Source organism: Monopterus albus, unplaced genomic scaffold (genome assembly GCF_001952655.1).
Source record: "Monopterus albus unplaced genomic scaffold, M_albus_1.0 scaffold269.1, whole genome shotgun sequence".
Classification (NCBI taxonomy): domain Eukaryota; kingdom Metazoa; phylum Chordata; class Actinopteri; order Synbranchiformes; family Synbranchidae; genus Monopterus; species Monopterus albus.
In genome coordinates, this window is record NW_018128149.1 from 315,350 (window position 1) to 331,342 (window position 15,993).

Below are 15,993 nucleotides of genomic sequence, written 5' to 3' on the forward strand. Positions count from 1 at the left end.
TGCTGCATTTGCTGCTTAAAGTGCCTTAGATTTTGTGTTACTTATTTATCTACTTTATATTTCATTTGTATTTTGTGGCATTCATGTGGACGGCAAAGTAAGAATTTCATTGTACAGGGAAACACGTTTCCTAACTGTGCATATGACAAAATAAACACTTTGAACTTGAACTTTGAACTTTAATCTAATCTAATCTACTTTTAACCTCATCTTCACTTCATCTTAATCTATTCTGGCCCTGTCGAACCCTGTTATATTCAGTCTAATGTGATATCACCTAGAGCAGTCTAATCTAGGCTTGTGTAGTCTGGTGTCATATTGTACTCCATTCACTCTAATCTAGCCTTGTATATCCTAATCCAACTTAATCTGGTCTAATCTAATTTAATCTAATCAAATTAACTATAATTCTATCTAAATTAGCCTGATGATGTCAGATACGGTCTAGTTTACAGTAGTTTAGCCTAGTCTCCAGTCTCTCTGACTCAGCCGGGCCCAATCCAAACAGGTGTCTGGTACAGTCGACCCTGTCAAGGCTAGAGGTCACGTCTGTGCTTGACCAGAAGAATCCCAGCCCAAGACAGAGGCCTGGGGGCTGTCAAGTGAAAGTTTTACCTTCGGGTCACCCAGTGTTTCCATGAGATGGGCAGAGAAAATCCCTCCAGCTTTGAATCAGTTTTCATGTCTCATCAGTGACACAGCAGCTCCTGAAATAGCAGCTAAACTATCGAGGCAGGTCGGTGAGCTGCTGGCATCACAGCACAGACCGGGCTGGCTGCGAACCAAGGCTTTAATCACAGCCGAGTGGCGGCTGTGTGTGTGTGTGGGGGGGGGTCCTGCATTTACACTTACACTTTCATTTGCAAAGACACGCGTGGAAGTGAATGGACAGAGACAACACTGACACAACTCTAAGGAGAACTTCACAAACATGAAGAGTCCCAAAACCAAAACAAAGGTTAAAGGGCCACAGAGGATGAGCTGTCACAGAGACACACGACAGACACCCGACATGCACGGCCGGTGTGCAGATTACTGGCTACAGCAGCAGTTTGTCGAAAGTCAACACACTGAGCCATGAAAGATGAATCTGGTTTGTTGGACATATCACATAAAGGAGAGAAAACAGCAGCCTGATAAACCCAGTGACACTTATTGAATAATTCACTTGTTTGTCACGTCTTCACTGTAACACTGTGCTGGAGCATTTAACTACTCTTTGTTTCAGCTGAATCTCTGATGACTTCATGGTATTTTAGCAATGTTAGCTTTCAATACAACGTCGCTGTTTCAGTGCTTTGTGTTCAGCGGGCTCTTGGTCTACATTTCATTATGGAAAATGTCAGCGTTCTATTCATTTCAGTGGGGAGCTTTTCCTGCCACAGTGTACCGCTGACAGAGCCACTAAATGTTACTGAGGAGACTCTAAAGGGAATAAAGGCCACTTAACCTTTTCTCGGCCGCCCCGTTATCCTCAGCAAAACCTTTTCTAACTCATACACCAGAAACTAAGAAGCTTCACAGGCTCCGATCAGTTTTTATGACTTTAATTTGTGGTTTTTCCATCGGCGAGCTCGTCACCTCAGTCTGAGCATTCCACAGAATTTCACAGGCAGCTTTAGTGTTGCATCCACTTTTAATATGTTGTCAGGGTTTCACCTGAAGGACTGTGAAGAGCGCCTACAAATTTTATTTATATAGGCGAATATCAGGATGGCTACTTCAGGGGGCTTTTTCTATACAACACACCTTTTGTCCTTAGACCTGGCCGTCAGATAAGGGGAACCGCTCCAAAAACCCTATAATAGGAAAAAACTAAACAAAATCTCTATTTTATCTTCTGCAAGCTGCTGGATTTGAAGGATATTTCTATACGCGTGTATCATAAAAGTCTGCCTCGCTTGAAGTGCAGTACACACCAAACACGCCTTAAAACTGCAGTTTTTCTGTGGTCAGCACTGGGACACCGGACAGTGGCGTGCCCCCACCTGTCAACACACATCATCATCCTGCCAGATGCTGCCAGCGGGTGGCAGCTTGTTATTTCATCTGCTGCTGCTTTTTACCAGTTCCTGGCTACAGTGACTTGTGAATGCACCAGCACAGTATCTTCACCAGCTGGATTCTGTTTATCACGATGCATTAAGATTTGTCACTAATATAAAACCGTGAACCCTTCACTGCGTCCTGTCCTCCGGAGTTGGCTGGCCTTCCCCAGGGCTAGCTGCACTGGAGCAGAGAGGAAAGGGAGGCAGACACAGACCCGTGGCTGTATAAGGCCCCAACTGTATTTTTCTTCCCATGTAAACTGATGAAAACAAGTTCACATTATTCAATTATTTCATTACCAATTTTTCACATCTATGGGATTAAATTTTGGGTGTGTGTTATGGCTAGTCAGTGGCCTGGGGGGGTCCAGGTGTCATTGTTCTAAATGAAGAAGTGGTGAACGCTGTTTACTTTATCCACATTCGTGCGACCAGAGAGGAGCAGCCTGACAACTGCTCTCGGCTGCCGTGAACCAAGTTCTCCGGTGGCTCATTACTGTGCTATGTGTGTCGGTATTGGAAGAAGCTGCACTGGCTTTGATCCAGACACTTGTTGATGTTCCTCTGTGCAGAGTGCCAAGTCATGTTCACTTCACCAGCTGCACCAAAGTGACTTACAGCAGGAGGATAATGTGATGCTACAGAAACAGAGCCCAGGGGGGCATCTCAACAGGACGAGGAGGCCGCCACGGACCGAAGACATGGGTCTGAGACCAGCTCTGGATCCGACCAGCACCAGTCGATCAGTGATCCCAGAGAAACCTGATCTCCCGCTCTCCTTATCTCTGCTCCTCTTCCCTTTGTCTTTCCACATATATATGGATGTGTTTTTACTTTTCTGTCTGGGTTCGCTGTCCTCTGTGTCTCCTCATCTCCTTTCTCTGAAGCTTTCCTTGTCTTTTTGGGTCTCTGTTATATTTAAATGATCATATACAAAAAAAAACCCACACGACCATGTAAAAGTAATGTAACCCTGCAGACATCAGAAACATGGCTGAAATGCTTTCGGTGTAGATACAGCAGGAGCTTCTAGAGTCAACCGGGTCACCACTCTTGGCTTCTTGCAACTACATTTCTGTGCTCATGCTTCAGTGAGAGATGGCCATCTCTCCGGGCTTCAGGGCAGATGGGATCAACTCCGATCATTCAGCTGTATTAACATGTGAATGCACCACCAGGTGACATCTGTCCAGGCTATCGAGTGACTGAGCGAACACCTCGCTGCAGGCTTTTCTGCATTTCCCTCTGCAGCAGTCACAGCCCTCGGTTAGAGACCATATGGACCAGTTCTCACTCGCCCACACGGCGGAGTGACCTTCTGCTCCCTCATGTCAACAGTGTCAACTCACTCCGTGTCAATAAAGCCACTTGTCAAGAAGTATTCGTTTCTCTGTGACTACGTCCTCCTCCAGCTCTGCTGTGGACTCTGTCCTGTTTACCAATATCACCCCCCACACCTCAACTCTCACTTTGTGCACAGTTCACCAGTTATCTTGTTAGAAATCTGTCTGGGCTGCACTCAGGTGTTATTTTCATGAAGTCCAGACCCAGAGTGCAGGTCAGTGCTAGACTGGATTCTACCTGGAACTCCACATTGAAAGCGAGAGGCGAGCGGTGCGCCCTGGGTCTTTATCATCTGAACACTGCCTGTCAACAGCAGAAATGTTCTGGACAAAAATAGTTTGGATGTAACCTCAGGAAGTATCAGTGGCGTATTTATGTATGGTTTATTGATTTCATCGATTGTCCCCAGCTGGCTACAGAGGGCAAGTGAAGGTGAAACCAAAAAGCTCCGACTTGCACCAGGAGCCTGATCAGTCATAACAGACACCAGCAGAAAGTTTGCAACTGGACTGAAAATAACTTTTCCTTCATTTTTCCTTGGTTTTGTTTTAGCCTCTACAGGCTACGTAGTGAAATCGTTTCTTTTAATTTAGTTTATTGTTTCCTACTGTGTTGTGCTGGAGTCTACAGACAAACCCTACAGGTCACTATGAACAACATGGATCAAAGATTTGTGGCTGTTTAGGTTGTCAAAAATCCCTATTATGTTGTATTCTGCATTTCACATGCACAAGGTGATAAGAAACACTATGAATATTGACGAGGACAGTGCTGTCTGAGTGGTGGGTTTAAGGGGCCTCCCTCCATCAGACTAGGTGGGTATCGTCAGTAGAGCGGAGCAGAGCAGAGAGCCACCGTGCAACCGGCGGAGTCACAAGCACTGAACTGCAGGAGACTTTGCTCAACACGAGTGCGCCCAAAAACGTGGAATCGTGCAGAACATCTGAGTAGTTTTTATGACTGGAAATAATGGAGCAACCTTAAGAGGAATGAAGCGAATAGTAACCGCAGTCCGTTCTCTCAATACATCCATGGTGCCAACAGGTACCAGAGAGATAACAACTTCGACATGACTCCAACTTTGTCCAGCTTGAGATTGTAGATCTAAAGCCATCTGCATGGCTATAAAGTGTAAGTAAGAAAACGTGCAGTGTTTGTGATTTGAATATAGAGCCTTAAAACAGCTGAAGCACAGATTTAATAACACGTACAGTTTCAGGCTTCTCTGTCTCAATTAAATCATCTGATGGTTTAAATCAGGCGTCCTCTTCCTGAGTTAACAGAGCCTTCCCCTTTCTCTCTTCTCTAATTTGGCCTCTGGTTACCCATGATTCAGTGTGCGTTTGTGTGTGTGGGGTGGGAGGGTCCGGCCGTCAGCGCAGATAACATACTGTACAGGGGGTCATGATCAAGATGGTCGACATTATCCTGTCTGAGGGAGTCGGACGTAGGCAGGAGGAGAAGGCCAGAGCGTCAACTCCGAGGTTGTTTTGTTCACATGCAGCCGTGTACCAAGAGCTTGTTTGTGTACAAGCCCAGGTGTCACTTGTCCTTTGTGTTGTTACTTGTTTCTCAGAAGGAAAGATGCAGCAGAAATTCAAGCAGCCCTGTGTCAACTTCTGTTCCAGCAGATCATATTTTTCTTGGTATTATGTTTCAATTTATGTCCTTTAACACACGTCTCCTCGTTCTTCAGCCTACACCTCTGAATTTCCACTGTGTCGTGACCCCAGTCTACCCTCAGGGATCAATAAAATTCACTTAATCCTTTGAGTATGGGTTGTTCATATAACTGACTGTTGTCAGTGAGTAGCTGACTTTAATTTGATGCAGCTTATTCATCGTCCTCTGCCTACCTGTCCCTAAATCATTATGAAAACCCTCCACGTGTCCCTCACCAAGCACAAGAACAGTATGTTTCAAGAAAAGCTTTGCGTCCTTCCAGGCCTTAGGAGGACTACTGCAGTAGTTGCAGTGAAGTAGTACTAGTAGCAGTAGATGAAATGTTCGTGGAATTAGTAGTAGAGAAACAGCACTAATTTGTGAACTAAGCTCTGAACTTTGACCAAAGGTATGTCGGTTCAACTAGGATTCCTGTTCCCATCGAGAACCAGATGCCTGATGGATCCAAATGGGCATGGTGATGACACCTGCATCATGAGTGGGTGTGTACTAAACCCACAAAGCTTAGGAAAAGCAACATGGACAAACTCCAGTCCAGTGGGGTGCAGTAATGCACTAGTAAGCTGCTTTGCCAGCCTCCAAGCAAATCAAGAAGCAGCAGCAAACTGGAAACATGTGCTGGCTGGTTGTCTAAAGAAACTCTACTTTGAGTTTTTCTTAGTCTCTGATTTTTAACTGCAGGCTACAAACCAAGTCGAAGGCGCCTGCTGCTCCCACTAACATGTCGGATGATGACCAGGACAACACGTCACCTGTGTTGAAGTCAAACTAGAGGAAGAAGAATTTTTCATCTCAAGGTCATAACATCTGTGAGTACACAACTCTGATAGCAGTAGTAATACTGCACAGAAATATGGTGGGATGTCACTGATGAATGGTTTCCTTTAGTGTTTTAGTGCTGAGGGAAAAACTAAAGGACCTGCAGAAGTGCTGAGACCTGTCTGTCATCAACACACACACACATTTTCAGCCCTTGTGGGAACTTTGCATTGACTTACATTCATTTCCTGGATACTTTAAATTTAACAACAATCTCAGTCTTAACCTTAAACCAAGTCATCACCCTGAAGCTTAGGGGACCAGCACCAGCATCTGATCCCCACGAGGAAGGCTTTGGTCCAGACAGTGTGTGTAATACCAGGTGCGCACACACTGAGGACCAGCGTTTCAGTAAGAGAACCCTCTTTTGAAACTCTTGAGCACTGGACAGACACCACGTTCGTAGCCTCATGTCATACTACAGTTGTGAGGACACGCTGACACACAGCCCTACCTGATTCTAACCTGAAACCAAGTCGTAGCCTTCAGAATGCCCGTTGAAGTTGTGAGGACCAGCTAAATGTCCTCACAATGATGGATGGAGAGCTGCACAAACACATGCACAGCACTCAAATAAACTCAATCCCCATTTTGAAAAATGTTTTCAATACTGTGGTTGAGTTATTGATCAGTGCAGCTTTTAACATAATGTTTTAACTATTTATAACAGAGAATGTATGGCGCTGAGAGCTTTATGGTGCACGCACGCACACACACACACACACACACACACACACACAGTCAAACATACACAGGAACAGTTGAAGGTGAATCAACATGGCAGCAGCTTTAAGCAACACTGGAAGCTAAGCCTGCAAACACAGACAGACGCACACAGAGCTGCAAATGCACTGGTACAAGCAAAAGTGAATGTTAAACTAATTTAATGGGACGCCCACATGGTCGGTGTGCATCGATGCGGCTACACCAGGAGTGGATGCTAGGCTAATGGAATGATGAATATCTGCTACATGACGCAGTGTATTCCAGGAAAATCAACCCCCTCTGCGGCTATTTCCTCCGAGTCGGGCCAAGCCATATTTCTCGCCAGCTGCCCTGACGACAGCGGAGACTTTCTCAGATGAGGCTGGGTCAATGGTGATTAAAGCCACACCTCCACTTTTTTAATTTGTTCCTGTATTTTCTTGTCACATTTGGGGCAAATAAAGGTTTGAGTTGTTTTCCAGCTGTAATGGGAAAACAGCTTCTTGCCATCGATTGAATTTCTCATTGGAAACTGCAGCTATGTGAGGATGAAATGTGAGTTTATCGAGGGACTGAAGTGCTAGCGTCCACGTCAGAATGTAGGTTTTTTAATGAATCTTAGCTTAGCTCATTATTTACTCCTTCCACACACTGGTTCAATAAAGAAATGAGTTTCAGTGTTACCGGTGTGCAGCCTCAAAGCTGCTGAGTCCGCTGAGCTGTCCATGTTTTTTTGACCACTTCACTTCACCAAGACTTTTTTGAAAACTCATCAAATATGTTGCATTTAAGGAGACTGATGTGTGAAACCCAGCTGACGGACAGCGGCTTTCCACGTGCACAAGCAAAGTGCTGCACTACAGCCACTTCTCAGATGTGATGTTTCAGGGTGCGCAGACACAAAAATGTTCAGCCCAACTGAGCTGCCTAGCGATGATAATGTAACTGAACGTCCTGACTAAATACTGACTGTGATGAGTTATGTATTAGAGGAAGGACTTAAGTCTGTATTGTGTGGTTACACAGAGATAAACTGGACCACACACACACACAAAACTTGTGTGCTGACTTACACAGTGCCTCGCGTCACACTCGTCCTTCCTCTTCCTCACTGAAGGAACTAAACCTGACAGAGACAAATCTGTGTCTTAACTCAGTGGAGTCATAAAGTTACACAAAGCATCTCTCCCACAAAAATCCTGCATCAAACCATGTATGATTTGGAAAATGTACACACCTACCAAACCAGTGTAATGGTCTTTAAGGTCACCACAGTCGAAACACAGGCTGTGGTGACCTTAAAGGCCTGGTGACCTTAAAGACGCAGCTCCTAAAAAGCCATACTTAATAAAACACTTTGAGGAACTGAAAGCAACTGAAAACTTTTTTGGGTTCTGTGCAGCTCTCATAGACACAAGAGACCAGAATGTGTCTCCCCTCCAGGGTGGCTGAGTTCAGCCACGGAAACAACGTGAGAAGCTCAGACTTTTCCTGTTCACCTGGGCTCCCGGCTTCTCCCTGTGAAGGAGCACACGACAGGGATTATAAATCCCATCTGGCCTGGGAGCGAGGTGGGACTCCCAGGAGGAGCTGAAAGGCAAAGCGGGAGAGAAGGACGCCGGCTACCAGAACCCAGACCAAAAGAAAACAGATGGATGAGAACCGGAGGGACTGTAAAATGACTGCAGAACTCTGAAACAGATTTCAGTATGATTCTAACGCGCTGCAGCTCCTGTCCAGGTGTTTCAATGCACTTTCCAAATCCATAAAGACTTCTCCATCTTGCCCATAGTGAAAAATGTCCAGTAGATTTTTCACCTGTTTTACAAGCTGAAGAAGGCGAGACTTTGAACATGTCCTCAGAAGCAGGCCTTTTTGTTTTTTTTCTTTGATGAAAATACTGGCTTATATGATCTTGCAACTTGCACACACTCATTAATGCCAAATTTACAAATGATGATTAAATGTCAGGCGCACACCAGGACTCCTATTCACTTCTTTCAAATCACATTAAAGCAAAGAAGATTTAGGATAAACAGACCACGTGGGACTGGTTGCATGTTGTTCTGGTAAATCCGCCTCAGCAGCAGAAACAGGACAATCAGGCTCCGGCCCTCTGGGGGCCCTCTGGCTCCTAACGGCCTCGTCTCAGCACACAGATTCCTCCCGCTGACCTCATGGGTCACATACCAACAAGCTCCCGTAACGAGCATCCCTAACGGCGGCTGCTAATTAGCGTCCCTAACAAGGCTGGGCCAGCTGTCACTCTGCAGCGCTGCTGCATGTTCGCCGTGTGATCGGCATGTTGCAGGCACATCAGCAGAATACTGACAGGGCCAGGGTGATGCCACAGGGCACACCACATGCACAGTCACATCTTTACGACAGCCACATTTTCCTCTATTCATATAATCACTGTGTGCAGAACAATGCGCACTGACATTGTTAAAATTATTTAGCTCGAGTTTCAAGCTGTTGCATTCTCAGCACTCTCTCCGGTTTGTCCAGGCGGTCTTGGACTCATTAAGGGCATTATGGCCTGACCTGGTCACGAGCAGCTTCACCTGCTAAATTGCTACTAAAGGGGCTTCTACAAAAAACCGATCCCAGAGATCGGTTTTCAGCACATTTGTGGACATTTCTCCAAACATGTCATTTTGTTGCTGTGGGCCAGTGAATGTAGACTGATGGTCAAAAGTGAAATTAAATCAACACAATGACCTGCACATGAAGTGGGTCTGGACTCCTTCTGCATGTGAAAGGACTCGAGATACAAACTGACATTTTCTCAGTGTTTATCATGCACGTCACTTCTTGTGACACGGTGTCTATGCCGAACGGTGGCCCCTCAGAGTCAGTGAGACCACACTGCTATGTCTCATTTCCAAGTGATTCAGATAACTCTTCCAGTAGAAACAATAGGGTGTTGTGAGCCCAGTAACTGAAATCACAGCTCTGTATACAATACACTCCTTCTTCTGACATGATAAGCATTAACTGCTGCCACTATCGCAGCTCCGGTATCATCTGAGCATGATGCTGAGGTGACAGATATGTTACTCATACTGGGTTATCGCCAAGTAATTCCCTCTCCACACAGAACATGTGAGCACAATGTTAGACTGAATAATGAGGTGACAATCCAGGCAGATAAGCGTCTTATTCATTTCTGTGCTCAGTTTTTTAAGGCATAAAAAAGAAAATATCAGGCCTGGACTCACAACTCTGCACCACTTCTGTAGTGGAGCTGTTGATGAACAAACATGAACTTTGCTTAGAAGCACAGACAGAATCAGGAAACTTAAGGGCCTTCAGACAGTGCATCGATTGTCCGGGTTGTGTCCAGTCCAGGCCATGGCACGCCTGAAGTCGTGCCCCTGGGGACAAAGGTTCACCCAGGTGGGATGGTCTAAGCACAACACAACATAAACAACAACTGGTTTCTGAGGTGAAGGTGCAGAAGAGATCGTGCTGACCTTGGACCAGGTACTCCCAACACAGATGGGCTGCACTTTGGCTGATTTTGTGTGCTGTGGCTGGTTGTAAGCCCCAGTGTGTCAGTGTGTGCTAGCTCCGTGAACTTTGCCCCGTGTGAATCAGCATCATGCATAAGCAGAGCAGCTTCATCGCTGGAAGAAAGCAACACTGTGATCAACATCACTGTCATCGGCACTCACTCACTCATCTACATCCAGCAGCGGCCTCGTCTCCCTCCCTCTACTGGCTTCTAACTCGAACTGAGCCGACACCGTTGACTCACGTCGTCTCTCTGCAGAATGAGAAACTCTGCCACAGTCTGAAATCTCAGCACGACAAACGTCCATGTCAGTGGAGTTGAGCCACAGTGTAGGCTCTGACAAACACATTGCTGAGGGGGCTGGAGGATGAAAATAAATGCATTCAGGTAGTAAATGAAGAAACAGCTGCAACAGTGGTGACTGATTTACATTTTTCTCTTAAATACAACCATTACAGTTGTTTTTGGCACCTGTTTTAATTTTAGTTTTAGTATAGTCTTTGTGTGAAGCTGTCATTTTAGTTTTTTATTAGTTTTAGTCATGTTCAAACTCTTTTTAGTCTAGTCTAGTTTCAGTAAACTAAATGTCTGAGCATTTTAGTCTAGTTTTAGTCAGAATTATTCATGACTATTTTCATCTAGTTTTAGTGACTGGCCATCTGTCACTTTCTCTGTGTCAGACTTAACTTTATTTGTTGTCGTCTTCTATTTAATGCTGCGAGTGGGGCTTAAAGAAGTCACATCGCCTGCGTCTGCGCAGTGTGACCTGATGCGGCCCCTGAAGCGAGACACAGGAAACAGAAATACTGCAAAATAATAACGCAACCAAATGAGACAAAACAACGTTATAACATTTCGTTTCATCTCGTTTTGGTCAACAAAAATGAAGAGACATTTTAGCATAGTTTTTATTTTGTAAACCACATTTAGTCTCATTTTTTTTGTCAACGATATTGCATTGTATATTTAATTATAGTCATCGTCACATGACCAGCATTTACGTTGCGTCCCGTATTCATCATGTGATAAAGGTTTGTTGACGACAATATTTAGCCAAGATTTTCGTTGACGAAAGCAACTATAACAACCATTATGTTTCAGTTCTTAAGCCATCAAACCTTGAAATGCCGAGCATGCAGAGAGAACTGCTCGGCTCTGCTTCACCTGAGACTGTTTCTCCTCCAAACTACACAACCAGACAGGTCTTCTATCACAACCTTCCTAAATCACACATTTTTCTGATCCTGCACCACTTTGGACAGGATGAGACAGTTGGTCAGTGCCTTCAAAAATCAGGAACTACATGTACACTACGGGTGGAAAGTCTTAGAGCGCCTCTGCTGTTCCAGGTTTTATTTTGCCATGTGAACAGTTCAGTTTCTCTGACGACTCCACTCTCCTGTGTTTCTCCTCCTTCTGGTCCTCTCCCTCCCATTTCCTCTAGTCCCTTCATGTCCATCCTCTTCCTCATTCATCTTCTTCCCTGTCTGCATCAGCTTTGTTCTTTCACCCATCCTCCTTTCCTTCTTCCTGTAGCAGCCTACAAGTCCTACAAGAGTTAGCTCTCTATTAGCCTGCTAGCTACACATTTGCGTTCACAGAGGAGTTTCATATAGCGCGGTCAGCTTCTGTTTTCCCATGTGTTTTCCAAAGGCAGCTCCACTGTGAGCTGGATATAGTCTCATTCTGTCTGACACACACTGTCACAGCTGTGTCAGTCAGTCTGTCAGCACCCTGCTCTTAGCCTAGACACTAGCACAGATACTAGTCAGTTCTGACATGTCACACAACACTGCAGTGCAGGGTACTAGGAGCGAGACTCCGACACACAATGAGACACACACACTCGGCTCCATTTTGCCAAAACTATAAACCACAATAAACAGGAGGCAAATGTTACACAGGCGGTTTTAGATTTACACAACTGCATATTCTGCTTTCTTGCATTTGTTTTTTAATTTAGCAGGAGACTAAAGCCTATCACTAAAAGCCACACAGAATTATTAGAGTTTAGCAGGGAAGATTTCTTAAATGATGGATTAAAAGGCACTTTTTTCATAAAGTCAGCTGACTAGGCACAAAGACAGCGCTAACACCTGATCTATCAGCACGGGTGCCCCCCAGGGATGTGTGCTCTTCTCACTGCCGTTTTCCCTCTACACCAACGACTGCACCTCAGGGGGACCCCTCTGTTAAACTCTTAAACCCTTCAGGCTTTCAACAGGCTCCACCCTCAGCGGTGAGGTGAGCCCGTGTCATCCGCCCACAGCCATACGCACTTTCTGAACTGGTCTGAAACCCAGACACAGAAGAGGTGGACTCACCCTGCATCAGTGCTGTTCCCACAGATTAAGGCATCTTTGGCTCCATCCGCCTTGTAGAAGTTGTCTGGAAAACAAAAACCAAAATTCCAGTTTAGATTCCAGATTGTCCCAGCTCGGTCTCCACATACACAGGTATTTCCACTGTCTGATGAGTCCTCTCCTGGACTGGACTTGACTGACATGTCCTTCTCTCTCCTGTTAGTCCTGTAGCAGTAAGCAAATAAATAACTGAAAGCCTCTGTAAATGTGTGGAAGACCCCTGCGTGAAGAGTGCATGTCAGGATTTGTCCCGGTTCCACGCTGGTTTCTGTGTGAGGGTATTTCATGTGTAATATACATGTGAACAAATGTTTCAAGTGTGAAGTGGTCATATACGATGTCAAAACTGTGCACTATTAGACAACAAATGATACAGTGTGAGTTTGTGCTCACCTCGCTGTCAGTGTGTGTTACCGCAGGATCAATAAACTCATCAAACTCGGCTTGTGTGTTCTGGCCTGGTTAGACACCATATGAGCGGGAGGCTATAAAATCAAACCCATTACAGGACCCGCAGTTTGCTGAGCATTTATTCAACACTTAAATGTGACCACAAGCCATTTCCAAGTACATTAATATCCTTTAACACCAGCACATGAAGTACTTCAGATACTTCGCTCAGGGACTGAAGTATCAGACACAACTATTTCAGAAGCTTTTAATGCACATCTGCAGAAATAAAACAAGCACTTCTTCACTTTTGATGTGGTCTGATGATTCAGTATTTATGCCTGAGATAAAGGTATTTAATCAGGTAGGCTTTTCTTTTTTGCTGCTTCACAAAGTTTCTCAAATGTGTCTTTAAAGATGTATTTTAGTGTTTCTATCTGATTTGTTTTTTCTCTTTAAACAAGTTGGAAGGTTTAATTAAAGTGAGGTTATTGGCTACATGATAAAAGACGTCCTTCACCTCCTTCCAACGGCAATAAAAGACCAGACCAAGGTGAAACAATAAATCTAAAATACATAAAATACATTTACAAATGAGTGAGTGAAGCTCTAACAAGAGAGATTAAAAAGGGTCAAACACTGTTGCTACTGTAGCTAATGTTCAAAATTGCTACTTGAAAACCTGTGATGCACAAAAATTTAAGCCAAAACAACGTACACAAACAAAGCTAGCCACAGCCAACAGCGGCACTGCAGGAGGCAGCGTGTCACCAGGCTTCCACCAGTGTAGCTGCTCAGCTATTCGGTGAAGAAGAGATGAACTAAAATGTTTGGAATGATATCTGAAAATTAGGTCCAGCTAGTCAAAAATGGTCTTTAAAGTTGCTTTTCAGTCTCACACAGTAGTGTTTGGGTTAGGTGTTAGGTTAGGGTTGTTTACTCGCCTAGAAAACTGTCCCAAAGTGTGAGAACCATCACCTCCCATTCTGAGGCATCTACAGTAACATCAGCACTAGAAACTGTATTTTTGTTGTGAAAAGCTGTTCCTCTGTGAGTCAGCCTTACATAACAGACAGGGAACCTGACAGACGCCACATCAGATACAACTTTTCAGAGAAATGGTGACCTTAAATGGTGGCTTGACATTTTCATCCATTTGCCTTACGGGAACAACTATTCAGGATACTCATCTTTTATTCAACACATAATCCGAACCACATGCATTTAACTCCAGCCATTATGACCAATTACATAGCATTCCAATAGAAAATATTAAAGTGGGAGTGATGTTCTTATCGTACTCCACTAAATGTACTCAGGGAAACAAAGGAAGCTGCTGCAGTAAAACCTGTTTGAAATGAAGCACTTCAACAATTCAAAGGCCTTGTTCTTCTTCCCTTTATTGTGGATGCACAGGTGCAAACTTTCCTCTTCTGACAAACAGAAACAGGTTCTGTGGAGCTCCTGGTCGGCTCCGACCCCAACTGACCGCTGCTGCACCAGAGGCACTTAAGCTTTTTAGGAGCGCGGCCATTCATTTGTTACTGAGTGTATCCCTGCTCGCCAACAAACACTTCTGGAGTGGTTTTGTTCAAAGTAACGAGGAAGCCTGTGCAGTCGCAGTCATTACCTGAGGCTCATCACGGTTCCAAAGCATCCCTCTGGTAAATGCATGTTATTGTATGTATAAAGGAACACTTAATAAAGGATTTTCTCAGAGACCCCTATGTGAGAAGATCTCAGAGCTGCAGAAACTTGGAAAACTGTCTCAACAGGATGTCGGGGGAGTGGGCTTCATTTCATTTCTTTTCAAACTCAAGAGCAGCTAATTACTGTGACAAGCCTAAATATACCTACCTGTCATGCATTTTCATCTGTAGGAGATAAGAAAAATAAACCGAGACACTCTAAATCTGCACTGCCACTAATGAAAGACATTGTTCACTGATAAAGCTGTTGTTCAAATTCCTTTGCACTCTTCCATCAGAAGCTTTAGTCATGTTTTTGTGGAGGTGGTGAACAAATCCAGTAGCAAACCTGAACCAAACTGATTTATACTGATGAACAAAGAAAAAAGACTGAGTTTCCTGGGACTGAATTAACTGAGGTGAGGTCACATATCTCGCTACCTGCTCCTGTCCTGGTGCATCAACTTCAGTTACATAAAGCAGCATGGAGCCTACTACACTACGTACATGAATAAACCTTTGCACTTTTGACTTCTTTCATCACAGGCCAGTACATATTTAACCCAGTTTTCACTCAGGGTTATGAACCACTGGTTTCAAGGACAGACAGGGGCCATCTGTGCTTCTACTGATCCTATTGATCAGTTCAGACGACGTGATGTTTTTGTCCATTATGACGGTCGCTACGTCAGATTACACTAATACAAGGTCATACATTCTTGGATGAGAGATGTGACAGACTACACGGTACCCGGCAGATCACAGCCCACCTCATTCACGAGTTGGAGGTGCCAGGGACCAGCAGAATGTAAACAGAGAGTAGCATCTGTGGTGTGTGTGAAACTGGCACCTTGTGGTTGGAAAAGCATAATAAACCAGGGGAGAAGCCCGTGAACCTGGCTGAGGGTCGCAGCCTGCGTTGTCTGTTCTTCACCGAGAACTTGAAACAGCAGCTAAAAACTTAAAAATTGCATTTTATGAAGAAAATGCGTATGGATGCTGAGTGCTGAAAAATCGCCCTGAAAATGCTGAACATTTTGACACCTGAACATTTTGATAGCTGAAAGTATACTGAAGTTGAAATTTCCCCATTTATTTGAATGGGGCAAGATTTTCAAAATAAAATTAAATATTTTAAAAGTATGAAGTTTAGAAAAATTCTAGAGAAGCATGAATGTCCTTGAAGAGCTGAACATTTTGATAGCTGAAAGTATGTTGAAGTAAAAACTTCCCATTCATTTGAATGGGGCAAGATTTTCAAAATAAAGCTAAATATTTTAAAAGTATGAAGTTTACAAAAGTTCTGAAGAGAAGCATGAATGTCCTTCAAGAGCTGAACATTTTAATAGCTGAAATAGCTGAAAGTATGCTGAAGTTGAATTTCCCCATTCATTTGAAAAGGCAAAAATTTGCTAAAAACACTAAATAGTTCAAAA

General features: G+C 44.2%; 1 protein-coding gene across 1 annotated transcript in view; it reads right to left on the reverse strand.

Annotated features, from left to right (window-relative positions):
* LOC109972780 (sodium channel protein type 3 subunit alpha-like) overlaps positions 1-15,993 on the reverse strand; it is a 78,219-nt gene that overhangs the window by 10,154 nt on the left and 52,072 nt on the right. The window contains exon 8 of the mRNA XM_020621910.1: positions 12,441-12,504. Within this exon, the coding sequence (XP_020477566.1) occupies positions 12,441-12,504 (64 nt within the window). The remainder of the gene's footprint in view (positions 1-12,440; positions 12,505-15,993) is intronic.